Source organism: Metarhizium album (genome assembly GCF_000804445.1).
Source record: "Metarhizium album ARSEF 1941 chromosome Unknown scaffold_6, whole genome shotgun sequence".
In the NCBI taxonomy this organism is placed as follows: Eukaryota; Fungi; Ascomycota; class Sordariomycetes; order Hypocreales; family Clavicipitaceae; genus Metarhizium; species Metarhizium album.
In genome coordinates, this window is record NW_024467580.1 from 1,083,870 (window position 1) to 1,111,508 (window position 27,639).

Consider the following 27,639-nt stretch of genomic DNA (forward strand, 5'->3'; position numbering starts at 1 on the left):
ATTAGTGATACCCATCATTATTGGCCTGGAAAACATTTTGATTTTGCTTCCGCCTCCAAAGTCCTTGGTCGCTGTAGTAAGATCAACCACGAGGAGATGATACGGATGCAAGGGTGAAGGGGTGCAGACCTGGTCGCATGGCGTTTTGAGGAAGGTGCGACTCGACTCCCTTCAGATAAAAACCAGACGCCGAATGCTGCGCGACCTTTTCCTCGTTCACAGCACCACCTCACTTTGCTCATGTCCTAGAAACACCTACCTACTACATGTTCCTAACGTCTCATGCTACCTAAGTACTTGACAGCAGGTTGTCGGCGCCTCTCTGAACGAACAGACCCATCAAGACGTCGTCGCAGATATTTGTCTCACGAGGAGTAGCTGGACACTACTCCGCAAGGGCGTCTCGAAGAGCGTCATCCACAGACGTCCGGTCACTGGATCAGTCTCTTGGCACAATGGCGGATGCGGCCCTCATACCTAGCGATGACCATGACACTGGCATGCGGGCTCCCTCGAGGCAGTCGACTCAAGATGAGAAAGCCCGGGGAGCTGGGTGCGACGGTGATGACGCTGAGGCGAGTGGTATGTTTGCGAGCCTGAATCCACGAGGGGCATCATGTGTTTGCTAATGCCGCTCGTTGGACAGACGATCCTAGCTCAATGAATGTTCCCACAGAGATACTTCAATACATGTATTCGTTTCTTGCGACTGCTGATTTCAACGCTGCCCGTCACACATGCCGGTCCTGGTTTTCTGCGAGCTTGCACCGCACCCTACTTGTGCAGATGCTGAAGCAAGGAGGATGGTGGAGCAGCATGCTGCGCATCATCACGCCGGCGGGCATGGCAGGACTACCTGGGACAAGTCAGGAACGGATAATGGGCAAGTGGATCTCGAGGGAGTGCAATCTTGCCAACCCGAACGGCAACGCATTCACCCAAGTGGGAGAAACGGACTTTCGCCGACTACCGTCTGGACGCCGAACCAGTCAGCTCCACGGAGACATATCATTTACGGTCAGCCTATGCGGGCGGTATTTGATAGCGACTCTCGATCAGCTGGCTTATATATACGAACTGAATCACGTGTGCCAACCCGGGCGCTCGGCTTGGTCTATGCCGTTGAGGCGTAGACAAGGCATGCCTCTGGGCTTTATGCGTCCCGTTGCCAACATCATTTGCCCTCGCCGGATACTGTGCGCCAGCATGGACACCTCATCCGGGAGAGATTCGGTGGCATTCTTGATGGAAGGGCGCGTCGGCATGGTTTGTGGAATCGCCAAAGATCAGTCGCTTACTCCGAGGTTGTCGCCCTTTGCCATTTACGCCGCCGGGCCATCGGATTCAGGCTCCCTGCCCATTTCAAGGGTCAATTCACCAACAACACCAGACAAGCCTTGCATCTGTCATGAAAGGTCACCTCGGGAGCCACCTCTGGTGGACGTTGGGGAGAGATCTGTATATCGAAACATCTGCACAGCTGACGATCCGCCACGGTCGGTTGCAATTTGTCCGCAGCGAGAGTGCGTGGCTTTTGGATGCGCGGCCGGGATCGAGCTACACTAGGTGGATGCTTTGACAGGTCAAGATCTTAGCAGGTGGTTTCCACTGTCGTCTCCAAGCGACTTTTTGTACTTTCTACCCGCGCGAAGGGGGACCGACAACGCCCAAAAGCTTCGCCTGATCAGCTCCGCAGCTGGCCTACTGAGCCCGCTTGATGATGTGATGGATTCGCAGAATGAACACCGCACTACGGTGTTTGGAGAAGAAAGAACAGGTGACGCGCCGCTTTGGAGCACCGGAGCAACAAGACTGGACAGTCGCCAAGCCGCCTTCACAAGGCCTCGTGAACCCAGGAGGCCCATGTGTCTTAGGTCAAGAGCATTTCAAGACGCCCATATACTACTGGACAGCGGAGGTATACGGACTGTATCCGCAAGAAGTGCAGATCATTACCGCGCTGTGCCTCTCAGTGATGGATATCACATCTTGTTCACTGATCCCCGGACGGGTTGCCTTTGCTTGGGAACTGACGCCCCGATTGGATCTGTGACGCGTCTTCTTCGGAAGGTGTGGTTTCGACCTCCGGGAGCAGCTTTGTCCGCCATACCGATACTGTACGCGGCCGCATCAGATACAAGACATGGCGTGCGGGTTGTGGCTACCTTTGCGGCAGCATCGCCGCCGAATACCAGAGATGCCGTCCCCAACAAGCAAGTGGTTGTGTTTTTTACAGTCCCTCCAGACCTGTTTCATGATTTGTCCCACGGCAACGCAGGGCGTCCCTTGACAACGGAAATGTTGAGCGATGAGAGAACACGGAGACAAAGCACTTCGGAGCCTTGGCAGGTCGAGGAAAGTTACGGCGAGGTGGATGTATTCAGCGATGCATTTCGGGACATGCCATCATGTCCCCTCGAAATCTGGGGACAGACGATTACAATACATGAAGACCTGACCGAGATCGCCCTGGACTCCTCGCCAGAGATGGTTGTTTGGGCATTCAGCTCTTCTGGTTGGGCCAAGGCATGGGCGGTTGACTCGGGTAGGTCTGAGCCGCTTACGATGACGGCGATCCAGCAGGACGGCGGCGTGCGCCTGGTTGACAAGGACGGCGACGGGCCGATGGCCCACGGTGAAGGCTCCAGCGTGATGGAAGCACCGCATGTCGCTGGAGGAGTTGATCCCTTTGACGGAACCGTGGGCACGAACTTTGTGGAGCGACGGTCTGCATTTGAGCGAGCGGGTTGGTACACCAGAGCCAGAGGCAGCGACAGGATGAGCGGCACGGCATCGGTAGACTTGATTGAGGGCGTGAACGGCATCGTAAGACTTGACGTGCAATTACGATGAGATGTCGACCTTGGAGAGCAAGGGATTATCAAGCTGTCAGTTTTATGCGAGCAGGAATTTTTGCGGCGTCGAAGCACGGAGTACGGAGACGGGGCGCGGGGCCGTCGAAGCCCCACTGCCGCCGACCGGACGACGGAGTGGCGGGTCTTGGATGGATAAAGCGGGGCACTAAGCTGTAACCTGGTTAACGGTAGACTGTGCTTTATTCACTAGTAAGACTTATACCGGCGCTGTTTGCCAAGGGTTTGCACATGACATACACAGCAATGCGCATGTAGGCGCTGGCTGGCCCGGTTGACTTGTAAGTTGTGGCGTCTGGAGGCGGGGAGACGGCGGACCCACACCGGCCGGCCTGTCGGGATGCGGCTTGTCCGCAATGACCGTTGGGGAAGCCGAGCTCGGACGACGGCTTTGCGCGTACAACGGCGTGTGATGGGGCTTGGTTGGCCAGGCGGCTTGGCGAGGAAGACCGCGGAGAGCGCCGCTGCTGGAAAGCGTGGTTCCTGGCCATGGCTCGCGCAGCTGGCGTGCAAGTCTGTCGGGTTTCCAGAGTGCTGGCCGCAGGAATCTGCGCCGTGGACAGCTCCGCGTCTCTGCTCTACTGGCGACAAGTCGCACGCGGACCGAGCAGCATCTACATCTATCTGCGGCTCGTGGCGGAACGCCTGGGCGTCTCATCTTCTCGGTGTGCCTTCGCGGGGCGGTGGGCGTGCTGTGCTCTGCGATCCCGGACTGCACTGCACGGTCAACGAGCATCACCTGTCGCTTGCCTGTGAGACCCCTAGCCGCGGAGCGTCTGGCAACCCAAGATGGCTTCTTGCTGGTCCGATAGACGGGGATAAAATGTCAGACAAGAGGCCCCAGAATTCACTCTTCATGAAACAAATAACTATTCAAGCTACACATTTCTGACCGGCAGAGACGGCGGCCTGTGCAGCACCAGGCCCTTGGTCAGCAAGTTCCTGCACGTTCCATCCCTGATGAGCTCGTCGACGTTTCGAAACGTGCAGTGGGCAATCTCGGTCAAGGCTTCAACCGTGAAGAAGGCCTGGTGTCCACACACCAGTACGTTATGGAACGTGGTCAGACGCATCAGGACGTCGTCGTCTATGATCTCCCCCGAGTGGTCGTTGTAGAAGAGCGACCCTTCGCCCTCGTACACGTCCAGGGCCAGCCCCCCGAGGCGTCTGCTCTTGAGGGCCTTGATGACCGCTTTCGTGTCGATGAGGCCGCCTCTGGACGTGTTGACCAGCATCGCCCCCTCCTTCATCTTGGCGAGGCTCTCTTGGTTGATGATGTGGCGGGTGGTGTCCGTCAGGGGACAGTGCAGACTGACAATGTCGCACTCCGGAAGCAGCTCGTCCAGGGGCTTGTATCGGCCGACCTGCTCGAAGGCTGGCGACGGGAACGGGTCATAGGCAACGACGTTGCATCCGAAACCCTTCATGATGCGGGCCGTGGCGAGGCCGATCTTGCCTGTTCCCACGAAGCCGACCGTCTTGCCGTGGAGCGTGTGGCCCAGCAGGCCGTCGAGGGCAAAGTTGCCTTCTCGGACGCGGTTGTAGGCCCGGTGCGTGTTGCGGTTCAAGGTCTGGATGAGGGCGACTGCGAACTCGGCGACGGCCTCTGGCGAGTACGACGGCACGTTGGCGACGGCCATGGCGTGTTTCTCGGCGGCCGCTAGGTCCACGTTGTTGAAGCCGGCGCATCGCAGGAGGATCGCCTTGACTCCATGGCCGGCCAGTTGGTCGATGACGGCGGCACCCAGCGAGTCGTTGACGAAGACGCACACGGCGTCGTATCCCTCGGCCAGGGCGACCGTGTCGTCGTTGAGAGATGCCTCGTGGTACACGACCTCGATGTTGGTCTCGTCAGCTTGTCTCGCGGCCCGGGCGGCGTCAAAGTACTTCTTGTCGTACGGCTTGGCGCTAAACAAAGCGAGCTTCATTGTCGAGTATGATGGTTTCCGGCGGCGTCGGTATGCCCACAGGTCCGGCGGCTCGGCCCGGAAGGTGACTTTTTTGGTGATTTTTTGCCCGGCAGGTTTGCGGGGCAGAAATTGACGAGTGAATTGAAGGTGGTGACGAAGAGGAGGAGAGGAGAGGAGAGGAGAGGAGAGGGGGTTGCTGGCTGGCCTGGCCATCTGCATGCACCCACCAGCCTTCAGCCATGGGCGTCCGAGTCTGCGCCGCTCCGTTTGTCATCCGACAAGAGGTCAATGGCAAACGTCGCCAGGCATTGCATCCTTCTGTCCCCCGTCCCCCACCCCAAAGAGCATTGCCGTTCGGAGTAATCCGTCTTGACCGAAGTCTTCGAGTCGTGAATGCCGGCCGTGCTTTCAGCCAGCTGGCATGGCTGCCGCCGGCCGCACCTGCCCTGCCCTGCCCCCTCGACTTCGACTCCTCAACCCAGCAGCTGTGATCGCTTTCGAAAACGTCTCCGGAAAAAACACTGGCGGGGCCTGACGGACGCTTCTCCAAACTTCTGCCCCGAATTGTCCCAAACGCCGGCCCCCGTGCGGATTTACAGCATAGCAGTCTGCGCCGCTGAACAATGGACTCGAAGCCGACGTCCGTATCCGAGGAACGGTTCCAACAGCTCCTCGCTGCGGTTGATGTAAACCTTCCCACCCCTCCCTCCTCTCTGTCGAGCTGGGCTCCATCCAACCTTGCTCTGAACCAGCAATCTGACCCCCGTCGCATCCGCAGCAAACTCAGGCCAGTCTCAGGAGCCACTCCTTCCAAATTGTCAGCCTCCAGAACCAGATCCAGGTCATCCAGAATGCGAGAGTAAAAGAGGCCAAAGAGACGAGGCAGCACATACGCGACAAGGAGGAGCTGCGATCAAAGATCGCGTACCTCAAGGGCATGCTTGCCAAGCTGACTGTGGAGTTCTATTCCGCGCAGGCCGCAGCCGCGGCGGCTTCCACGAGTCCTCTCGAAAGGGAACGCCCACAGGCCATGCATCGCGGGCTCAACCCCCGCGATGACATGTCGTTGAGCGCCTTTTTGCAGCTGTCGTTGGACAAGTCAACCCCCCCGAACCGGGCTGTGGACATCGTGGCGGACCGACTGCTGGAGGAGCAGAGATCACTGCTTGTCAGGGGATTGGTGAGGGCCAGAACCGTGTCTGGTTTGCGTCAGGACTTGTATTTTTGACATTGATCTAGCAGGATTTCGCGCACATGAACCAGTCGTTGAGTACGGAAACAAGGGATCAGTTAAATGAGCTTGACCCCGCGCATTTCTACGACGCTCGAGAGGCCATGACCGATGACGGCCATAAGACCAAGACCGAAGGCGGTGATGACACCTTCTCGCTGGAAGATGGAATGCTGCAAGCCCCGATAGCTGTGGATGCTGCATGAATGGGCGAGGCGGTTTACGGGATTCAGGGCATGCTTGGCGTGGTGAAGCGATTGTTAGACTACAGATCAACCCAGCGTGAAATAAACACTAGTCTCTTTCGCCATGTATATGTCCGAGATGCCGCCGAGTATGCGTATGACCGGGTTCGTGTCCCCGGCCGCGGCCCAGCTGGGAACCCTAGGTAAGTTTTCCATCCCTGAGGATCTATCGAGCGTAGGCCCCCCTGATCGAGTAGTCTTTTTTCGGGCCGTTGACTGTGTATTCTATGCTCCAGTTCTTCAAGTTGACAGCCTCAAACTCAAAATTGTACTGCACATCATAGTAGTCGTCAATACAGACGTGTCCTGCCTTTGCAGACCACCCCTCATCACGACCTTTTTCTGGCTGCAAGAACTCAATCTGGTGAAACAAGTAGTCTGCTCGCTTGGGATCCTCAGGTTTAGTAAACCAAACGCTGAGGGATTCCTCATTGTCGTCGTACCGCCAGATGTATCGTCTGCTTGCTCGGAAGCCGAACCCTTGCTCAGTCTTGAATTCTCCATCTTCGATGTATAAATATTCCAGGCCTGCTCCTTCGTCGCTGACAGTCGACTCCAAGCCCTGCCGGGCACACTGCAGACCATCTGACGTCTTGTCTCTCAGGAGGAACCGGGCCGTGCCGCTGAAATGCCCGCTCGGGTGTGTCGGTAGCCTGCTTGCCAGTTCTCTTTCGAGCTTCCACGTGCCCAGAAGACTTCGGAACACAGCGCGCGGCACAAAGCGGGGCGTCGCAAGGCCATCAATGGCAACTTGTACAGTGTCTTGGCGCATCTTTTCCGCGTCCGTCTTTGCCGAGACGTCATCTGACGGCGAGGGATATCTTGCGGGAGTGAGCATGTCCAAGGGAAGGCTGTTATAAGAGAGCATAGGAATGCCGCTCAGCGACGGATCTACTCTTGGTATTGAAAGTGCTTCGGAAAATTCCTGCATGAGAAAAGGGTAGTCGCCCATGGGGAATTGTGACAGTCGAGGGTCATCTCGTAGATCGAGTGTTCTTTGAATAGAATTGTCAGACTTCAGTTTTAAATTCATGGCCTCGGAGCGAGCATCCATGGGCGTGGACCAGTATTCTGCTAGAAAACGGGCCTGCATTTGCATCACTCCCCAATATGGAGATCTGTAGAAGCCAACGAATCCTAATGCCGACACATTTGGATGGTGTGTTCCGTGGAAGGCCAAGGCAAGTGGCTGCTCCATGTGCTGTGGAGAGTGGTTCAGTATCTTCAAAACATTGGTGGGAAGATAGCTGATGCACGGTGATGGATCGAAACCTGTTGCCAGGACTATGGCCACGACGTCTTTGATTTCCGTTCCATCATCGAGTCTGGCTGTGGACCCTTTGAACGATTCCACCTTTCCATTGGACAGCGATATCAACCCTGATCTCACGAAGTCGCAATACCAGTCGCTGACTGCCAAGTATGGCGGCTGAGCCTTGGCCGCATCATCGACGTGGAGGAGAGGCGAAAAGGTAGACTGGTCCGTTCCCAAGGCGCTGTGGAAAATACCATTGACGGCCTGTGCAGTTTTCACATCAACGTGACCCTGCGTGTTGAACAAGGGGAGCGGTCTATTGTTTCGATTATAAGATGAGAAGTCAAGAGGTAAGAATGGCGCGGCAGCAGCTTTGGGCTTTTGTCCTGGGTTAGCGCGGATCATCAAAGAAGTGCCACCTGGGACGCTAACCTCGGCGGTCGTGTGTAAAGGGAAGACCCATATTGGCCGTTGGATAATGTGACGAATTGAACACTGATCGAGATCGGGCACTGATGGACCACTGGGCGAGTTTGTGGCCGACGAGAGATGTGTCGCAATGGTTCCCGAAACCTCAACACCAGACATCTGACCCCCAACAATGAGAATGTTGCCCTTGGCAGAGCTACGAGTCTGAAGCAGTTGTTTCAAGTCCCTGTATTGGCTGCTGTGAATGACGGGGATCGTTGCTGAAGGCGAGATGGACATGCACTCGGGAACAACAGGTTTGCCGAAATAGCCTGACGCAACGACTAGATAATCGAAATACTGTGTCTGGCCCTGGCCCCTCGACTCGAGTCGTACGTCCCACCCGCTGCCATCACCGTTCGTCTGCTCAGCTCGGACGACTCGCGTGTTAAGACGTAAGGTGAAGTGTGGATGTGAAGTCAAGTACCGGGACACGTAGCGCTCCAAATAGCGGCCAACTTGCCAGGCCCGTGGGAGCTGAGGCGCTCCATCTTCCCAGGCATGGTCGCTGAACTGCATGGTGTGTTTGCTTTGGTTGGCTATCATCAAAGGATGCACCTGACGAGTCGTATCCTCCTTTGAGGTTGGCCACAGCCCGCCAATGCCACCATGAAGGTCGAACACGGTGACGGTGAAGCTATCCTTTGGGGCGTTGCACAGAAGGTTCTTGGCTGCAAGGAGACCAGCCGGTCCAGCACCTATGGGAAGACATTAGCTCTGATTCACACGTGCAGTTGTCTCCATTGGCACTTGCCCACGACGCAAACTGATTTCGGCATCTTTACGCGGGTTGCCCTGAGCATAGGCGAGAGCTGAGTGATGTGGCGGAACGCCGCGTCCCCGGGGCGCGTGCAGTGTCCGCCTCACATTCGGGACATCACCGCCTGTCCCGGATAGGTCTTCTTCTAGACTCTCTGCTGTTGTTGACGCATTGGGGACCTTGGCGCCTCCTGGTCAAGGAATGAAATGGACCAGGGCCAAGGTGCTTGGGTGTTGAGAAGCGGAGGAACAGGACGGATGGATGGATCGAAAATGACAATTACATAATCCAGAGCTCTTGACCTCGGACCCAAGGACTTGCAGGGAGTCACAATGCAAGCATTTGTACCATGGCCTGGCCTGTTGTTATATGTGGCAGCAGTCTGTTCAGACACCCTTTTTTTTTTTTTTAAGAAGATGACATTTCAAACATGACATGAAATCCTGCTGGCCCGGGCAGAGCCCAGACTGTCTGGCACTGCAGAAACGGCGGCGGTGGCGCGGTATAACTAGGTATTTTTATTTTTCTAAAATAATTCCTTGCCCTCTAATTATAAAACATGAAATACCACAGTATACATGAAGCGCGCGACATTATGGATTGATGGTAATTCACGCTCGTCAAATAGAAAGATCGACGCCCAGGGTTAGGGTTGTTCCCCAATGAACAGACTAGCCACCCAGAACACACGCAGTACAAACTCAATAATCAACAGATACCCTGGTTTCTGAGCCAAATAGGAAGCAAAGCCGAGCAGTGCTGCCTTTACCGACCGTTGGAGTCGCCACGGCGTCGGAATTCCATCTTCCCTTCCCTCTCATTGGCACGATTCGACTTGCAGACGCCCGTCATGGAGAAGAAGCGCCTCGCTGCCTCCCTCTCCAGACTCCAGACAACATTGAACATGCCCTCGTCACGCGGTCAGGTTCGGCAGCCCGCACGAGGAAACACTCTAGTCGAGGCCAAGAAAGATGACTAGTCAGACGATTTCACCGGGAAATGGAAGTGCGGACCAATGAGCCGCCAAAACCGTCGCGCTCCAGGCAAGCCGCGTACGTCAATTCTTTGCTTCGTTGCTGACGGCCGCCGACTCCGGCCGCCGAATCTGACGGTGCGAGGCACCGATTGCCCAAGCCAGCTTCGACGTCGAGGTGGTGTCTCTCGAGGTTACTTTCGGGTCGTCGCACCTGATGCCTTCACGAGATCTTCTCTCCATGTTTGCCGTGCCAGCCCCGGCATAGCGCGCAGCTCAAAGCCCGACTATTGATGCACGCAGAGGGCTTATGCATGGTTTCGCACGACTTTTCCTGGCTTGTGCAAAGTCCAGAACTGCTATAGACCCGGCTATAGAAGCCTCGAATGCAACGTCGGTAGAGCTGAGCGCTGCATGGGTGAAAGCGTTTTGTGTTTTGCGCACCATCAACCTCCGCGGTGACGTGTATATAGGAGATGGAACTCGCCGGACAATTCAGTCCTTTTTTTAACGTCAAGCTTCAAGTTTTTAGGACCTGGCCCTTGTACATCGAGCCTGGTCAAACTCTTCTCCTTCTTTCCATATTCGTCACCGCAGAATCACATTCCAACTCCTTCACTTGACAGCCCTCAAGATGAAGGTGCAAATTGTCATGGCTGCCGCCTCACTCCTTGGCTTGGGACTTTCAAGCCCTACAAAAGACACGCCGTTCTCTTCCAATTTAGACAAACGCTGCAATGGGTCGGGTTCATTCTGCAACAATGGTGTTCCTTGTTGCAACGGGCTATATTGCAGCAGTTCGAGCATCTGTCGTGGCTGCAACGGCTCGGGTTCCTTTTGTAACAACGGTGTTCCTTGCTGCAACGGTCTCTATTGCAGCAGTTCGAGCATTTGCCGGGGCTGCAACGGATCGGGCTCCTTCTGCAATAATGGCGTTCCCTGTTGCAACGGCCTCTATTGCAACAGTTCGAGCATCTGTCGCGGCTGCAACGGATCGGGCTCCTTCTGCAATAATGGCGTTCCTTGCTGCAGCGGCCTCTATTGCAGTAGTTCGAGCATCTGTCGGGGGTGTAATGGGTCGGGCTCGTTTTGCAATAATGGGGTTCCTTGCTGCAGCGGCCTATACTGCAGCAGTTCGAGTATTTGCCGGGGCTGCAACGGAGCAGGTTCGTTTTGCAACAATGGCGTACCATGCTGCAACGGTCTCTCTTGCAGCAGTTCGGGAATTTGCAGATAGACCTCAATATGGATGATACGGCGATGATCTTTGGTGACCAGTTGGAGTTCTCTGAAGTTCAGCATCACCAGAGACTTTGTATGGCTCGTCCCAGAGCCGAAAGAGTATGAATACACGGCGATGAAATACGCAATCATCCAGTGAGATGGTAGGATTTTTGAGTTGATCAAAAGGCGCATTCTCAAGAGATGGGTCTGTAACCTTTGTACAGCGAGATCAAATGCGAAGGGTGATGATGATGACGACGATGATGACGCTGCTGCTGAATTTAGAAGAAGCCCATACCAGATCGAATGAAATGAACATGACCAAGTAAAACCAACAAGATACGCGTCGTCTGTAAAAAGATGTAGATCCGGAAAGGACGTCTGTGCCGCCTTGGAATCAGATTTGTGTGATGCATCTCGCTCGCATACATGATGTGCTGTGACTTTGAACATGCAACCCGTTGACCTGTCAATAGTACCACAGATAAGAACGATCGCTGATAAATGACTGATATTGAAGCAGAGGGAGCTGACTCTCGAGCTTTTGCAGGATAAGTAGAGTCTCGGCTCCGAGCCAGGTTGCCTTGTGCCGGGCCATGGTCAAATTCCAAACTCCGTCTGACGCGCAGCCACGCGCCAGCACCGAGAGCTGACGATTCTTTGCAGCAGCCATACGCTCCGTCTCCTCCCCTTCCTCGGCCAACGACCCTCAGTCCGATATCCCCTCCTCCTGCTCCTCCTGCAGTCTCCTCCTATTAGCATCGACCCACCAGCCGTCAATCTCACTTCCGCCCTTCCATTGCCCCTGCTCGTCCAGCTCCTTCCAGGGCTTGGGACTTAGGATATAATGCACATTCTTGACCTCGGCATCCCTCCAGATCGCACCGTGTACATCCGGGCTCCTCATTGTCTTGAGCGCATTGTATACGTACGGCAGTGGAACCCACCGACCCCTATACAAATCCGCCAGCAGGTCCTGGTCCGGGAAAGTATACGTTTCCCCATGGGCATCCATGTGCTGCAAAATCTGTTGGAATAATTTCGCGGATGGATTTATAACCAACAGCCCGCTATTCAGGTCCCCCAAGCTCCGCGCCGGGTCTGCGCCTTCCACCTGGGCCTGGTCGGGATTGGCATGCTGATGTGTGAAGGCGCAGTTGTCGCGGATCCAAGTAGATGGGTAGTGAGGCTTTTTGAGCGGATTGCAGACACAGGCGTGGCCGGATGCGAATACGCGCTTGCTTGACTCGGAGCCGGACTCGCTCAGGGAGACGGGGTCGAGGGCCAGGTCCATCAGCTCGTCCATGTTTCTGAGAGGGAGCATGTCCGAGTCGAGCTGGACTACGCGCGAGAACTGCGTGAGAGAGAAGGCGACGAGTTTTGTCCAGCAGTCGTTGAAGCGCGCATCCTCGAGGTACTTTTTGCCGGATTTGGGCGCGATGTAGTGGACGGGCAGGCTTGGGATCCCGCGATGGGAAAGGGCGGCCAGACACGAGGAGGGAACGGAGGACGTGTAGAGAGCAACGAGGGGATATGCGGATCGGACGGCGCGGAGGGAGTGGTTGAGGGTTAAGAGGCCGGGGAGATAGGCCTCGTTGGTGATGAGCGTGACCCAGGCTATGTATGTATGGGACGTTAGCAGGTCTGCACGCGTGTGGCATTGCGAGGGAAGCCACACCTTTGTCTGAGTTGACGGCGGGAGACGCGGCCATTGCGAAGGATGCAATGATGCGACGCGGTGCGAGGAGGTGACGCCACGTTTGCCGAGGATGGAGGGTGGACGTCGGGACTGCGAGAGCATCGACGTTGTGGGATGGAGACATGACATGGACATGGAGTCACGGACATGGGGCTGGCGCTAGCGTGCGAGTGGGAGCGATGGCGGATTGCAATCAACGTGAATTAATCTACAAGATAGTTTCAAGCGTCGTACTGGATGCGAGCAAATTCTTTTACCACAACAACAAACCGTCATACATAGTCATCAACAGGAGTCAACCGCCTCTGCCCAGCAACATGCAGCGCCGCGGCTCAACGGACGACGTGCCGAGCATGCCGTCATCGCCGGTAATGAGATGAGGGGGCATCGGATGGCTTGAGATGGCTTGATTTGGAGTGTCCCGCGAGAGGCCGCTCCCGGTCTGTCCTCCACGTTACCACTTGATATTTAATGGCACGCCTTGGAAGAACTAAATTCTCTCATCCTGTCGTCTTCAACCGCCCGGCCTCGGCATCACCGCGTGCCCATTAGCAAAGTAATTACATGCTGGCCAGACCGACCTGCAGCCAGCCATCCAGGACACGGCGCCGAATACATCTTGACACTTGACCACCGTCATCGAGGCCAAACCGCAAACAATGGCCGCCTCTCACCACGTCCTGCTCATCGGCGGCCACGGCAAGGTTGCCCAGCTGCTGACGCCGCTGCTGCTCAAGCGGTCGTGGACCGTAACCAGCATGATCCGCACCGACGAGCAGGCCCCTGCCATCGAGAAGCTCGGCAGCGGCTTGCCCGGCAAGCTCAACGTCCTGGTCCGCAGTGTGGCCGAAGTCTCTACCCAAGAACGGGCCGCGACCATCCTGAACGACGTGAAGCCCGACTACGTTGCTTGGAGTGCCGGTACGCGCCGCCAGACCCCCCAAAGGCTTTGCGCGTCATCGCCAAGACAGCGACTGACTTCAAGCAGGCGCCGGCGGCAAAGGCGGTCCCGAAATGGCACGTCGTCGACACCCCTGCCAAGCCTTGGATGCTTGAACCCGCTAATGCCCTCTTTCTCGACAGACCCTCAAGGTAGATCGAGACGCGGCCGTCAACTTTGTCCGCGCAGCCGCCGACATCCCCTCCATTGAACGATTCCTCCTCGTCTCCTACGCGGGATCTCGGCGTGCGGGCGCCCCGTGGTGGCCCCAGGGCGAGTGGGACGACTACAACGAGAGTGTCAACCACGGCTCGCTCGCGACTTATTACAAGGCAAAGATTGCCGCCGACGAGGTACTCTATGAGACGTCCAAGAAGAGCTCTACTCTTGTTGGCATCTGCCTTCGGCCCGCTACGCTTACCGACGAGCCTGCTGGCAAGGTTGAGCTCGGCAAGACCGCCCACGTAAAGGGCCATGCGAGCAGGGCTAGCGTCGCGGCTGTCGCGGATGCCTTGCTCGCCGTTGACGCTGTCAAAAATGCCTGGCTTGATCTCCAGGACGGCACTGAAGATGTCGACGCCGCTGTCAAGAGGTGCGTCGAGGATGGTGTAGATGCGGCTGAGGGCGAGGAAATCTTTGGCTCCAAAATGTGATTATTTGATTAACTAAAAGGGGCTACCAATTATATCTAACCACAGGCCCGGAGATGGACGAAATGCAACATTCTGACCGACATCCTCCGCTTGGCTTGTACTTTTTTTCGAGGCTTCCCGTCAAAAGTGTCTTCAGCCGTATTGTCCTCCCCCCGGCCCCTTCTCGTCAAACACATGCCGTCGTCTGTCGTCCTTGTCCTGCGCTGGAACTGGATGGCGATGGACTCGCACGGCGCTTCCAATCCTCGAGTTGGATCATGTCTCCAACACAGCTGCCGCATCCGCAGCACTTAATCCCCTGGCATCGAGGCTCGTTGAATGCGTCGCAAGTTTCCACTGATGAGATGCCCAACCTGCTTTCCAGTCGTGTGCCCCGGGGGTACTCACCTACGCTTCCATAACCGAATTTTGCTTTGACTGCCTTCGTCTCGGCCTGGACCTCTGACCAACTGGTCGTGAAGAAGATGATGGCGTTCCAGACACCCTGAAGCGGCAGCACGCAACCGCTGGCAATGCTAAGAGTATAGCTGACTTGCCCTCCGTTTTTTAGGCTGTAAAGTCGGTTGATGGAGCTGGGGATCCATGTAATCAGCACGGAAAGTCCAAAAATGAAGCTCGTCCTTAGATATGCCATCTTTACAGAATCCAAACGCTTGAGCTTCATCGACGCTGTGGACGTCAACGCCCCGAATTTGCTGGCCAGAGAGGTGCTGTTAGTATGTCGCTTCCCAGCCGAACAAGTCGTCTCAAACTGCTGCGTAGGCACAACCCTCTCGCTGTCCGAGTCGTTTGGGGGATCCAGCCATGATCCGCCGCAAATCCGGGACGGAGTTCTGTGCACCGCTGCCGGCAGGGCGGGGATATCATCGTCCGCGAAACCGGAGAAGTTGGTGGTGACCTGGACCTCTGTGACTGCGACTCCGTAGCAGCCAGTCTGTCTCGCGGGGTTCTACTGAAAGTCAGGGCGCCATCTCTCCCCTCTCGCTCTGTTCACGACTGACGCGGCGCATTCTTACCTCTTCCCCGGAACTTCCGTTGTCGCTGTCCGTCAGGGATGCGCTGCGGAAATTGCCAGCCGGGTGCTGGAACGTCACGTTCCGCAGCTGGTTCCTGCTGCGAAAGACGTGATATCCCACGGCGATGTAGATGAGGATAGAGAGAAGGATACAGATCCAAATGGGTATGTAGTATGCGTAAAGACGAACAGTGCTCCACTGAGGCCTGATCCAACACCACAACTTGGAGCTCCGTCAGGCTAGCTCTTGAAAAAGGATATGTCCGGGGGGGGGGGTGAGTTTGACTACTCACGGCTGCGTCGCCAAAGATCGGGCCTCGCTCCTGGTCGCGGATGGAGACGAGCACGACGGCCGGCAGCATTGGCCCGCCGAAACAAACCACGCAGTATGCCCATGTGTATTTTTGGAAATTTTTCGGGCTGGCGTTGTTAAAGAAGACCAGGAAGACGTTTAACGCCATGGCGAACGACCACCAGGGGTCGGCTTGCATGAACCTGCGATCCTCATCATCAACACTTCTGTTGGAGAAATAACACGCTCGTCGGGTTCTCTCCGTACCATTCGAATATGAAGCCTTGGGCCTGACATAGCGTCGATTCTTCACCCATCCGGAGCCCGTCGTATCCGATCATGGAGGCCACGCTCGCGCCGGCGTTTGCAACGGAAGCAAATACAAGGAACGTATTGGGCGTGGTGCGGAGCTTCTTGAAGGCCACGAACGAGACGACGGTGAGGAGGATAGCGGCCATGGAAAGACCTGCACCCGTGCGCTCGATGGTGATGAGGGTGTTGATATGGTCGGTGCTAAGGGTCGATCCGTCGTCGCTGCTCTCCATGGTGAAGGGGGAGGTTGCTGGATCGGGGAAGTAATAATGGCGAAGAAAGGTTTAGACTACAAGTCACGTATGAAGGTTGCAATGGCAGAAAGAACCATGGGACGGGAACGAACACCAGGACTCGGCGTGCTTTTGCCTTGATTGCGTCGGCATGGCAGTCTTGTCTGGTGGGTTTGAGTGTCGGCTGGTCGAGGTGGTTTGCCAGCTGGCGGGAGTATGGACTCATGGCCGATGGCAGTTGGTAGACAAACAGGCCCTGTGAACCGGGAACTTATAAAGCTGCTTGGGTTAAGTGCCTAGTTTGGAGAGCCGTGGGTTCGATGAATGCTGAACGGGCAAACGGCGGTTTGCCGGAGGAAGAGTGGTCAACCCAAACGGCTGCCTACTCACATCGTGACATGTCGCACGCTACACGGGCGGTTGTTTTCATATATGAAGCATCGTTCTAACCAGCTCAACTCGCATCACGCCCATTATTTCCCACCCACATAGATGCATAAAGCATTGGCGTACACATGGCGATTGATGGATATCTCGTGCAGAACCCCGAGCCCGTGGCCCGGCCGAGCCGTCGTCGAGTCAATGCCTCGGCGCCGGTCCGTCTCGGCCGACCTCGACCACCCTACTCTGCTGCGGCAGCACATTGCACAACCCGAGTCCTATGACCTGCGCAGAATTCCGCTTGCTTCTTCGTTCCAGTCAATGTAGATCATATGCTCGACGCCGCGACTTGCACGGTGAACCGCGCAGCCGGCCCGCACCCGCGCCCCGCAAGCCAAAACCGCACCCCCACGTCGATTCATCTCCTCGATGATGAGCCATTCCTACATTTCCCCATTTCCCCCGGACCGGACGCATTCGCCCGTTGTCAGGCAGTCCAGACTCAAGACCATCATCAACAACCACCTCTGCAGGCCCCCCTCTAGACCGGGTGCTCAGCCCGCCGCTCAACCTCCGCCCTCCAAACACACCACCAAACCTCTTCCCGCACGCCCTTTCGCACTTCACCTCGATCCCGTGGTGCGCCGACCTCCTCCTGAGCGAGAACAGCCCCCACGGAATCGGCCCCGCCATCCCCTTCATCCCGCAATGCTTCAACCCCATGTCCCGGGAGCACGACCAGTTCGTCGGCGCAACGCTCGCCTGCCCAAGGGGACTCAGGCACGTGCTGTGCCTTTTCCGCCCCGACGACGAGACGCATCTGCGGGATCCCACGCGCCCAATCGCGCGTGTGGACACGCTGTTCGCCGTGGGCGACGGATTGAGCGGCTACCGCGACATCGTCCACGGCGGCATGACCATGACCATGGCAGACGAAAGCATGGGCACCGTCAACGAGATCAACACCGCGCTGGGCAAGTACGGGCTCGTCCACAAGCTGAGCAGCTTGACGGCCTCCCTGGAGATCAAGTTCTTGCGGCCCGTGCCCGCCCCGGGCGTGGTGTGGGTGACGTCCTGGACGGAGAGCATCCAAGGGCGGAAGACCAAGGTGAGGTGCGAGGTCAAGGATGGGCAGGCCGCCGTTCTGGCTACAGCCGCCAGCACGTGGGTGGCCCTCCAGCCCAGTTTGTAGTTCAACGTGCCGGAGCGCACATGTCGGCGGCTTGTACATCATGGCAGGCAAGCGGAAGCGATGTTGGCATTGACTTTGTCGCCGGGCCCGGCGAGGGACCGTACGACGGAAGCCGGCATACAGCAAAAAAAAATATTGGTATCGAAGTATGTGCGAGTATAGAGAGTACTAGGCCAAGGGGCCAAACCCATTCGCTGGCAGACACTGCTCAAGACTTTGAATATTGCAAATACGTCGCGACGCCAAAAACCACCAAACCTTCCCACGCCGTCTCCCTCTCCTTCTCCTTCTCTCTCTCCTTCTCCTTCTCCTTCTCTCTCTCTCTCTCTCTCTCTCTCTTTGCCCTCGTTAGCGGGCTTGGACCCATTCAGAGCGTCTTTTATCGTGCGAGGGTTCTCGACTGCGGCCAGCAGAGCTTCTCGCTTGCTCTTCTTGCCCGATTCCCAGGTTTCGTCGCGGTCATCCAGCTCGCTCTCTGCCGAGCTGATGCTGCTCCGACTCCTGTTCAAGACGACATTGACCATGCGGCCCTCCTGTTTCTTGGCGCTGCGCTGAGCCTCCTTCAGTTTCTGGAGCTCCTCTTCCTCCCAGTGCATGGTGACGACGCCCAAGTTGGGGAAGTTCCTCTCAAAAAATTCTTTGAGTTTGGGTAAAATCGACTTGTCGGGTCGGTAGGTCCCGGAATCGTTGTCGATGAAAAGCTGGTAGTACGCCGGGTTGGGGGGTGGCGATTCATCGGGCGGGCCGCCGGGGATGTGATTACTTGGATGCGTCTTCTCCGCCGGTTCGGGGTCATCCGACGCAACGGGTCGTTCGAGTCGCCGGATGAAAAATTCCCCAGAGCAGGCAATATACGTCTGCACGTTGGAGTGCATGGTGTGCTTGCTCAAAAGATCAATCCCAAACTCCTTCCCCGTCTCGGTAAACTTGAACAGCCCGTCCAACGTGAGTACGTAGGTGAAGGTTCGGCCGCCCTCGTCAAAGTGGGCGAGTCTGAGAAAAGCAAGCGTCGCTGCTTCGGAGCACGGCTCGAATGAGCCCCATTCCGTCGTCTGGTCGTAGTTGTACACGCGGTTATGTTGCTTGTGCAGCGCCATGTTGAGGATTTTGCCACGGATGCCTTTTGATGAGAACATGGAACCTATGATGGGCCTGAACTCGACATAGCGATGGTACAATTCGGGTGGTACGGGGCCCTGCAATTGCATTTCATTTGCCTGGAAGCTGCAGACTTGGTCAGCATCACAAGGAGTTTTGTCCACGAATGCGAATGGGGGCATGTTCGGCTTACTCATATTTCTGGCTCCGCTCTTTACCGTTTTGGCCCGAGTTGTCGACCTGGCTCGATCGTCCCCCGTCCTGATCGTGTTCCTCATTCTCGTTCACTTTAGTGCCCGCTATCCTCCCAATCATGGGACTGAAGTGTTTCGTCCACCTTGTAGGCCCGATGGTACACATTTGTGCAAACGGTGGATCTGATTTACCGATGACTTCAATGCTGACGCAAAGTTTTGGGGTGAGATGAACGTCAGAACGGAAGAAGCACGCTATTGCCTTGACAATAAGAGCCCGCTTGCTCATGACGCGGATTTTGGCAGCGTACTCCCTGCCTGGCGGCGGAATCCCTTCCCATTGCTCAAATACCCGAGGTTCGTGAATTGTCACGTTTCCCAGGCGATCGTCATGGTCAGCGAAGTCCTCGTCGTAGAGGCGGCACTTGAGGGTGAAGCCTGACGGGGGTACGTTTGCGACAACCCACTCTTCGTTCCATTGTGGCTCTGTAGTCTTCCTGAGGGTGCGAGTGCGGTGGACGAGGTCGGGGTCCTCCTTATGTCTCTTGGGATTAGACGCCGTGAGCGTGGCCGTGAGAAACGGGTCAGAGGATGCAGTGCTCAAGTCAGCGGCTGGTAAGTTGGTAGCGTAGCGAAAGGTAAATCGAACGGTGTAGCCTTGAGGCGCGTCCGGCAGTGGTGATGCGTCAAACCCCCCCGGTGGTTTCTTGCCCTTGATGGCCCTTTTCAGACCAGCGCTGGTTGATTTCAGTGGCTTGGGTTTCCGCCAGGTTCCGACTTCTGGCGATTGAGGATTCTCGGTATTGGAAGCGTCCCGGCCCGCGTTGTCGTTGGGGTTGTCGTTGGCTTGGTCATTATCGTGGTTGGTTCCATCGGATGCGTTGGGTAGATTTTCGGCATCCATTTCGGGCTTGGTCTGGTTCACGCTGGGTGGATTTACCGTTTCCGGTTTCGTGTGCCCAGAATTGATGACACCGTCGACATTTTTCGCATTGTCGACGCCGTCGGTTGTGACGGGTAGGTTTTGAGCAATTGCGGCCATTTCGTTGCGTCGGACTTTTGGCTGGGAAGCCAAGATTCTCTCCACGAGAAAATGTTGTCGAGCTTAACAATGCGCGTTTGTGATGTGGCGCGTTGATACAGCAGGGTTAAAAGTAAGAGCATGCGGTCGTGGGCTGCCTTGCGTTTATATCAGATCATGTCTGTCCTATTTCTGTCTTTGAATCTCGGGCCGCAAGGGAGACGGTTTTTGGAATGTGAGAGCTCCCGGTTCAGGACAACGGGCTAGGGGCCAGCACAAGGGTTTCAGGCGACGGGTTAGGACACAAAGAACATTCGATACTGGAGTTGGAGGATCAGTGTTAGAGTCGAGAGCAAAGCGGAAACGAAGGCGTCGTAACAAAGCCAACTGCAACAAAGCGCAACCTGCCTCGCTATCGTCCCGTACGCCTTTGCCTGGCTTACGGAGGACACACCAGATCTAACAACCAACTGCACAGTCGGTCGTTGATCGCGGCGTCTCACGCAAAGCGGCGGCGTCAAGTTTGTGACGTCAAGCCGCACTTTGCAGGTGCCGAGCTTCCGGAATCAGCACGCCAAACGGGGTTCACCCAGGACTGAGAGCCACATTGCCCAATCGAAGAATTGAACCGACATTGTGAAGAGGCTGGGTGGGTGGGTGTGGGTGGCAGATTATCAACTTTGACAAGGGACCCGCCGACGCTAAAAGATCTGGGGGATGTGTAAGTCATAAGTTCCGGAGTAACGTTACGGAGTCCGTGGAAGTACGCAGTGGGATCCCCAGGTCATTCAATTACCCGTCACTGCATCATACCGAGTATTGCATGTGCAACCGTGCGGCATATCAGCCTGGCCTCAAGGTAAGTTGCTCACCAGCTACTCTGTAACGAGGCGAAACACCATCCACGAGGTAGAGCGCTCACACCCTACAAGTACATCTTGTCAAAACCAACCACCTTCCACTGGCCGGTGTTCGTATCCAGCGTCAAATTGGTATGCTTGACCTGGCCGCCTCTTAGCGCACCAGACTCGACCTTGCCGCCCGCAATCGGACGCTCCAGGTGGTTGCCGCCCGCCACGATGCTGAAGTTGGCCAGGGGAAGATCCCAGCCATTGCGGGTCGCCACGGTAGGGCAGCCTGATAAGTTCCCAACAATAAATGAAATCATGCGTCAGTTTCCCCTTGTTGGCTCTCCATCATCTCATCAGTCCTGAAAACTTACCGTAGTATTGGGCGGTCGCCCTGTCAGGCGTAATCGTCAACTCAAAGTATCCACGGTAATAGCCCTCCTGCCAGCCAAGCTCGTCGTTGCGCTTCACCAAGCCTCGCGCCTTGTCACCAGCAACGGGCTCGATAGGTCCCCCCTGACCACTGGAGCTGACGGCCGTGCCGGCGAATTCTACGCCAATGGCTCCGTGTCCGGTGGCTTTGTCGTAGGGCTTGTTTCCGAGCCAGACGAGGTCAGAGACCTAGCGTCATCGTCAGCTTCACCTCCACCTCCACCTGTCCTGCCCGCGTCATTGTTGGCCACATACCCAGTTCTGGTGCGTGTCTCCCGCCAGGAAGATATTGTTATCAATCTCGTTGTCGTACATGTGCTGCAGGGTTCTGTTGCGGTTGGCAATATAGCCCTGCTACGCCGTCAGCCGTCATCGTCACCAAGTAACCTGCAAGAGCACTGCAGACTCGACTTACGTCCCAAGCATCGCCGTTGAGACCCCAATTATCATTCTCCAGGATGCGCGAGAAAACAATCTGGTTACCAATAATACGCCATGTGGCACCTCGCTCCTTGGATTGGCTGAGAGATCGATAGAACCAGCTTTCTTGGCGGGCTCCCATCAAGGAGCGGCTAGCGTCATCTGCAATTTCACTGATGTAGTGTGAGTTCCAGTCTAAAGTTGTCAGTATGTTTATACATTGCCAGCTGGGGGCCTTTTCAGCTTACTTACAAACGTCAGTGATACTCCGGTCATAGTTTCGGGTGTCGAGGATTATAAGATCCATCAACTTTCCCATCTGGAAGGATCGCCAGACACGCAGCCCGTCGTCCAGGTCGGTTTGTCTGCATAGCATCAGTCTCTCCCAATATTTCGTCAACAGAATCTCTGGCAGGAGAAAAAAAGCTCACCGGATTGGCATCCACTCAAAATATGCACGAACAGCATGAGCCTTGCGCGTATCAACAGTCACCTTGGTGCCAGACTTGAGGAATGAGTCTTCAGTATTGTTGAGACCACTGAAGCCGTCCCTGTAGCCGTTATCCGCAAACTCTGTGTCTGGAATCAGTCTGCAACCTCTCGTACCGCGCCAACCGGTTGAACTGACCGTGGTCATCCCACGTAGTAATCCACGGGAAGTTCTGAGACAAGAGTTGCAAATCGGGATCGCTTCGATACTGTTGTTTTGTGAGTAACTAATACATGAGAAGGACCCTGGCAAGACAAACCAGTCCGTGGCGAGTCCTATAGTCGCCGAGAGTCCAGATGGTTCCAGAGGGTTTGGTAGCACGCTCACCACCCCTTCCGGTTTCATAAAAGTAATCACCGAGGTGGAGAACATAGTCGTGCTTATCCTTTCTCGCAGCGTTCCCATATGCGTTGAAGTAGCCATTGGCTATTGACACCGTCAGCCTTTCATCACTCATCTCAAGTTCAAGGCCGTGAAGGCCATGGGCCATCACCCACGAAAGTTGCTGCAAGAAAACACAGCAAAGCTCAACCTGGAAACCGCATCTTCCTTGGCAGGCGAAGTCTTAGTACGGCCAACAGGGCTCTTGTTAGAAGACCCGCAAATGTTGAACTGATAAAAATACTTTGTTAGGGGCTCGAGTCCCTTGGCTTCGACCTGCATTCCAAAAATCACAATCAGCACTTCTTTCCGGTCACGAGATTAAAGAGAACTGTCCTACCTTGACGGTATAATCAATGTCCGAAGTTGTGTAGGCCCTGCCGGTGGCCACAACCGTCTGGTTGGTGTTATTCGCATAGTTACTTTGAAATACCTTCCACTCAACGCAGATGGGGTTAGGATCGGCCTTGATATACTTTTGCGTCTCATGGTCCCAGAGAGGAGCAGTACCGTCGACCGTCACCTCGCTCTTGTCAGACTCATTTCTGGGAGCAACGCGAGTCCAGAGGATGACACTCCCGGGCCACGGGTCACCAGAGGCAATACCATGAGTGAAGTGAAGCTGCGACGGCTGATAGGCTACGTTGTCGCGCTTCCATGACCGACGCTCAATGAGTTCAACGTCAATGCCGAGGCGTTCATGACGCCTGGAGGGGCTGTCGTAGTTAAGATTCCCGTCGAAGCTGGCAATAGCCATACCAGCCAGGAAGCCGGTAGTGCGAAGCAAGAATTGGGGCCTCATTTTCTCCTCATTTTCTCCCCTTTGTGTCTGTAAGTCTTGGAGTCTGAGATACCCTTGGATCCCCTCTTCGGTGGCCGCCTCTTTTACCATGAGGAGCTGTAGGGTCACATCTGATCCAACTCCTCGTCTTCACCCACGGTCAAGCGAGAAAATTTTTCATCTCGATTATTTTGCGCATTCTCCCCGCATCCCCTCCGACTGCAAAGGCGGTAGCGTCCAACAGAATTGCCTGGATACATGCACGTTTTGCGCGTGTTTTTCACGGCTTCACAAGTGGCACACGCGACCTCGGATCACCGCCCACCCGGACGGAAACAGGAAAGAGAGTCCGGGCTACGGAGTACAAGTGTAGGATGTTGGAGCGAGGGTCGGGTTTGCGGGCCGTTGCAACACGGCATGTTATGGCGGGTTCAAGAAATGATCAGCAGGGACATCGCCAACGTGCACGCCGCGTCATCGCCAATTGGCCAAGAATTTCAAAGTCAGGGCTACCACTTAGCTCTTGGCAACTTGGTCATCTACTCGACGAGGCCCGTTTTAGTGTCTTCCGGCTTTCCTTCCCTTTCCTTTCCTCTCCTCGCCTCGAGACTACCAGCATTTGCGGGCAAGACAAGCCCCCGGCGTCGTATTTTCAGGAAAACTGTAGTTGAAAGGTAATGTTTGTTGTTCATCATGGGATATCCACCTCGCCATCCATAGTTCACTCAATCCCATTGGCCTGGCAAGGTCCGTATGGGTTCGTCGACAAAATATAGGCACGCGGGCCCGGCAGCACGCCGCGTGGGCTGTTCTCGTGCGGTCAAGAGAGCAGACACAGATCCATCATCCGAGCACGTGGCCTTAGCTGCACCAGATTGCGTGTCGAGACTTGAGCGCATGAGCGAATCGGGCGCAGCCGCAGACAAGGCCATGGGTCGCAGAGCTGTTGTCACGTTCAAAAATGGACGTGGCCCACGTCACACCTTTTGTGTGTGGTAGTCGACCACCTTATATGCTATGCGACAGCTGTACGGGTGAGGGTTTCCAGCAGTAAATGACCTCAGACGGTCAATGTCCGCTCTCCAATACTACTCTCAAGTCACATCTCGTTTATGACCTATTTTCGTGTGGGTGTTCTACGGCGTCATCCAGGCGTTGTCTAGGCAATCTTGGCCTGGACTGCCGCTTTTGTAGAGGCCACAAGAGTCATATGGCTGGCCCAGATGCTTGGTTCATGCAGACGCGCAGCCACTTGGATCGCAGTCGTGAATCTTGTTTCAGAGGCCAAATGAGTCTACTGGTGAGCTTTCCAGCACAATCAGCACTGGATGGAACAGTTTGCAACTTCTCGATCTCGTACGGTAGAAGCTGTTCCAAATTAGCTATTCAGAGCCTCGATACTATAGTTATATCTACATTTTAGTCAACCGTGGTGACTGCCGGGACCCATCGCCAGCCCTCAGTCACCTCCGTCGTCAACACCTTCGATAATCGTGGTGATCCACATGAGGGGAGTCCAGCCACTGTTTGCAACGCCAACATACATGATCTGCAACCTTTCGACTATACTCTTGATTCAACTTCAAGCGAGCTCCTTAGATATTGCACAATGGTGGGGGAGCGTGGTGCGGCCTGTGTATCTGATCTGACGCTGGTCTTAATTCGTTTGTTGCTCTGCTGTGTGCTCTCGGTGCTTCTCCTATCCAACAGTGGTGATTCTTTTCCTCCGACATGTCTTTTGCATCGAGTCGGCGTTAAAAATAGGCCCCCTTCTTTTTTTCCCCTGCCACAACTGGCTGTACGAGGCCACTCATGGTCATGACGTCGGGTTGGTGTAATTGTCCGCTTCGCAGGGACTGTTTTTGGCGACGTGATGTCGCCAAGCTTTCCTAAGCCGGGTGTTAGACCAACTACCAGGCTTTCCACAAAACCTCTCGAGTTTAAAGTTGCCGGCCTTCGGGCAAGAACCGATATGGGATGTAGATTCTGCGGAGCCCCCTGGGCAAGTTGATACCTCTTGCTGGAGATCTGTTTGACTGGGCCGTACTGTACAGCATGCTTTAGCAAGTCTCGCTTCTCCAAATCGCTACAAAGTGGGTTCATGAAAATATCGCCAGAGAACTGAGTTGGATCACCCAAACCCATAATGCGTTCGAGCAGCGCCTGTGCAGCCGTGTCACTGCCAGGCTTGAGATCGTCTTCCACGCGAAAGTTGGGATAGATGGCACCCTGGCGCAGAATATACCGTTGACGTGCTCTTACTAGGGCCGTTATGAGGTTTCTGGTATACATGGGCCCAATGCGGACATTCGAGTTCTTTTCACCCATACTGGTTACCGATTTCCAGAATCGCAATGGGTCAAGGGCGTCCAGCATGTGCCACTGCCGGCCGCACGCTACCAGGGTTCTGAGGATGTAGTTGATTACGTCCGAAGTGATATTGTTCCCGGAATCATCTGGGCACAGCTCCTGCAGCAGGGCTTTGTCATTGTGTTTGCTCCCCAGAATCGTGTCGCTGGCAGCGAAATAGAAGCCATGGAGCCTTGTCCGAATACGATCCTCTATTTCCATCCGCAGCGACGAGGGGTTCCGATCATGGTCCCGAAACGGATCATCCATTATCCTGTTCTAGAAAAAGGCATCAGATGTTGTAGTGTGCAGATGGAAATTCCAGAGTGTCCATGTTTAATCTGTACCTGAGATCGTGGAAGCACTGTACAGAACAACTCGAAGCAAGTCGCAGGAACAGACGTAACACAAAGGCTATCAGCTATGAGGAGAAATCAATGGTGATTTGATCGTACCGTGAGGATCAATATTTGTAAGGGATGAAGCACGACCATTTGCCTGCACGGTAAACAAATATATATGTCACCAACGGGGACTGGCAGCTGGTCGGCACCTGCCTTCTGATCTGCCGGCCGTCCGTCACAACTTGCAAGTGTCAATACGTTGGAATGAGCCGAGTTTGCTCAGCTGGGTCTGAGAATCATTGTTTCGTCCATTCTACGGCAAATACCTACCCAGGTACTGGTGGAGGCGTATAGTCGTCAGCAGCCTTTCCAGAATCTGCATTCAATAACAGGCGCTACAGTTTTTCGGAACAAACAGCACGATGGGAGTATTCAGATTGAAGCAGATGCAAAGTTGGACCAAAGTTCAGGGGTTTACCCTCAAGGACATCGTCACCAACCGAAGTAGGTACACCGGGTAAGGATGTCATCCCCGGAGCGACGAAAAGACTTTTAACTCGGTACATATGCCATCGAGGCTTGATATCCGACCTGGTATGACGCTCTTTGCCGGCGCAATGTCGTTTGTTTTATTCAAAAGGTTAACGGGTCCAGACCACGGAACGCTCCACGGTAGGGCAGGAAGGGTGCGCGAGTCGAGTCACGGTGAGTGTGCGTCCAAGTGGGGCGCGGCTGAAGCGGAAAGACTGTAGAGTGTCTAAAGAGTCAAGACTCCAAACCGGAGGTCTCCTTCTCCCCTCTTCCGGCACAACACGTCGCACCATCACATAGTCGTGGAGACGGGACCTACGACCCAACGGACCTGGCATCTGGTCACATACAGGTCTTGGTTTTGCCCGGTCATGCGCCGGCCGAGAGACGACGCCGAAGATGACGAGATCCCGCTGCATCACAAAAGGGCCTTTGGCTCTGGGTTGAAGCGCAAGGAGGTCGCATTTGTCCGGGCTACGGAATCAGACGACGGCACAGCAGCCGTCCCCGAGCCTCGAGCGGTGTCTGCTATCGGCGACTTGTATGCGAGCATAGTCTTGGGACAGGGGCAAGTCAAGTCTGTTTCTGCTCTGGCTTCTGCAGCGGCCACGGCGACGGCCAGTCACCAACCCCAGCCAGCCTCGAGCAACCGAGACGAAGCCGAAATATGCCCAACTTGTTCTCTTCCCATCACTTCGTGGTCGAAGGAGCATGAAGCATCATTGGCTCATCAAGTAAGCATGCCTCACTCACATCCGCCGTCAGCGCTGGACAGATCACGCATGGACTTGCGAGCCCTCAAGTCCCAAGGGTGGGACCCGGATGCGAGACGTGGTTTGGGCCTCGAAGGCGAGGGAGTGCGATATCCCATCAAGACAAAGGCAAAGGACGATAGGCTGGGCATTGGTGCGGCGGAAGTCCCCGAAAGCCAGAAACAGGAGCCCAAAGAGCCACTGCGCCGCAAGTTGACAAGCAAGGAAGTGAAGCAGGCTATGGCAAAGGAGAAACAAAAGAAGGAGCGGCTCCAGGCAGAATTTTATGGCAGTGTGGACGTGGAGAGCTATCTGCGACGAAAGATGGACGAGTAGCGGATA

The 27,639-nt window shown here is 55.4% G+C and overlaps 13 protein-coding genes across 13 annotated transcripts; 5 read left to right on the forward strand and 8 right to left on the reverse strand.

Moving 5' to 3' along the window:
* Window positions 1-455: 455 nt before the first annotated feature.
* On the forward strand, window positions 456-2,853 carry MAM_03419 (uncharacterized protein; the record flags this gene model as incomplete). Its single annotated transcript, XM_040822218.1, has 3 exons — window positions 456-582; window positions 677-1,523; window positions 1,653-2,853. 3 exons carry the CDS (start codon window positions 456-458, stop codon window positions 2,851-2,853), a joined length of 2,175 nt encoding a protein of 724 aa, XP_040680023.1.
* Window positions 2,854-3,751: 898 nt separating this feature from the next.
* MAM_03420 (NAD(P)-binding domain protein) lies at window positions 3,752-4,801 on the reverse strand (the record flags this gene model as incomplete). The annotated part of the gene is made up of 1 exon (XM_040822219.1): window positions 3,752-4,801. One exon carries the CDS (start codon window positions 4,799-4,801, stop codon window positions 3,752-3,754), a length of 1,050 nt encoding a protein of 349 aa, XP_040680024.1.
* Window positions 4,802-5,406: 605 nt separating this feature from the next.
* On the forward strand, window positions 5,407-6,220 carry MAM_03421 (uncharacterized protein; the record flags this gene model as incomplete). Its single annotated transcript, XM_040822220.1, has 3 exons — window positions 5,407-5,469; window positions 5,562-5,963; window positions 6,023-6,220. 3 exons carry the CDS (start codon window positions 5,407-5,409, stop codon window positions 6,218-6,220), a joined length of 663 nt encoding a protein of 220 aa, XP_040680025.1.
* A 205-nt stretch (window positions 6,221-6,425) lies between these two features.
* On the reverse strand, window positions 6,426-9,336 carry MAM_03422 (Flavin monooxygenase-like protein; the record flags this gene model as incomplete). The annotated part of the gene is made up of 4 exons (XM_040822221.1): window positions 6,426-8,680; window positions 8,741-8,932; window positions 9,091-9,137; window positions 9,311-9,336. The coding sequence occupies 4 exons, from the start codon at window positions 9,334-9,336 to the stop codon at window positions 6,426-6,428; spliced, it is 2,520 nt and encodes an 839-aa protein (XP_040680026.1).
* A 1,163-nt stretch (window positions 9,337-10,499) lies between these two features.
* Window positions 10,500-10,908, reverse strand: MAM_03423 (uncharacterized protein; the record flags this gene model as incomplete). Its single annotated transcript, XM_040822222.1, has 2 exons — window positions 10,500-10,835; window positions 10,906-10,908. The coding sequence occupies 2 exons, from the start codon at window positions 10,906-10,908 to the stop codon at window positions 10,500-10,502; spliced, it is 339 nt and encodes a 112-aa protein (XP_040680027.1).
* Window positions 10,909-11,648: 740 nt separating this feature from the next.
* MAM_03424 (glycosyl transferase family protein) lies at window positions 11,649-12,651 on the reverse strand (the record flags this gene model as incomplete). The annotated part of the gene is made up of 2 exons (XM_040822223.1): window positions 11,649-12,556; window positions 12,618-12,651. The coding sequence occupies 2 exons, from the start codon at window positions 12,649-12,651 to the stop codon at window positions 11,649-11,651; spliced, it is 942 nt and encodes a 313-aa protein (XP_040680028.1).
* Window positions 12,652-13,297: 646 nt separating this feature from the next.
* Window positions 13,298-14,231, forward strand: MAM_03425 (NAD dependent epimerase/dehydratase family protein; the record flags this gene model as incomplete). Its single annotated transcript, XM_040822224.1, has 2 exons — window positions 13,298-13,559; window positions 13,735-14,231. The coding sequence occupies 2 exons, from the start codon at window positions 13,298-13,300 to the stop codon at window positions 14,229-14,231; spliced, it is 759 nt and encodes a 252-aa protein (XP_040680029.1).
* A 290-nt stretch (window positions 14,232-14,521) lies between these two features.
* MAM_03426 (G-protein coupled receptor) lies at window positions 14,522-16,083 on the reverse strand (the record flags this gene model as incomplete). Its single annotated transcript, XM_040822225.1, has 5 exons — window positions 14,522-14,541; window positions 14,619-15,180; window positions 15,248-15,469; window positions 15,540-15,741; window positions 15,806-16,083. The coding sequence occupies 5 exons, from the start codon at window positions 16,081-16,083 to the stop codon at window positions 14,522-14,524; spliced, it is 1,284 nt and encodes a 427-aa protein (XP_040680030.1).
* A 1,102-nt stretch (window positions 16,084-17,185) lies between these two features.
* On the forward strand, window positions 17,186-17,656 carry MAM_03427 (thioesterase family protein; the record flags this gene model as incomplete). Its single annotated transcript, XM_040822226.1, has 1 exon — window positions 17,186-17,656. One exon carries the CDS (start codon window positions 17,186-17,188, stop codon window positions 17,654-17,656), a length of 471 nt encoding a protein of 156 aa, XP_040680031.1.
* A 38-nt stretch (window positions 17,657-17,694) lies between these two features.
* On the reverse strand, window positions 17,695-19,990 carry MAM_03428 (C2 domain containing protein; the record flags this gene model as incomplete). Its single annotated transcript, XM_040822227.1, has 2 exons — window positions 17,695-18,880; window positions 18,948-19,990. The coding sequence occupies 2 exons, from the start codon at window positions 19,988-19,990 to the stop codon at window positions 17,695-17,697; spliced, it is 2,229 nt and encodes a 742-aa protein (XP_040680032.1).
* Window positions 19,991-20,894: 904 nt separating this feature from the next.
* Window positions 20,895-23,432, reverse strand: MAM_03429 (Alkaline phosphatase D-related protein; the record flags this gene model as incomplete). The annotated part of the gene is made up of 10 exons (XM_040822228.1): window positions 20,895-21,106; window positions 21,192-21,438; window positions 21,505-21,600; window positions 21,665-21,864; window positions 21,922-22,034; window positions 22,101-22,220; window positions 22,276-22,367; window positions 22,419-22,585; window positions 22,657-22,816; window positions 22,881-23,432. The coding sequence occupies 10 exons, from the start codon at window positions 23,430-23,432 to the stop codon at window positions 20,895-20,897; spliced, it is 1,959 nt and encodes a 652-aa protein (XP_040680033.1).
* A 1,705-nt stretch (window positions 23,433-25,137) lies between these two features.
* MAM_03430 (uncharacterized protein) lies at window positions 25,138-25,940 on the reverse strand (the record flags this gene model as incomplete). Its single annotated transcript, XM_040822229.1, has 2 exons — window positions 25,138-25,210; window positions 25,336-25,940. 2 exons carry the CDS (start codon window positions 25,938-25,940, stop codon window positions 25,138-25,140), a joined length of 678 nt encoding a protein of 225 aa, XP_040680034.1.
* A 976-nt stretch (window positions 25,941-26,916) lies between these two features.
* On the forward strand, window positions 26,917-27,633 carry MAM_03431 (D111/G-patch; the record flags this gene model as incomplete). Its single annotated transcript, XM_040822230.1, has 1 exon — window positions 26,917-27,633. The coding sequence occupies one exon, from the start codon at window positions 26,917-26,919 to the stop codon at window positions 27,631-27,633; it is 717 nt and encodes a 238-aa protein (XP_040680035.1).
* Between the last annotated feature and the right edge of the window lie 6 nt (window positions 27,634-27,639).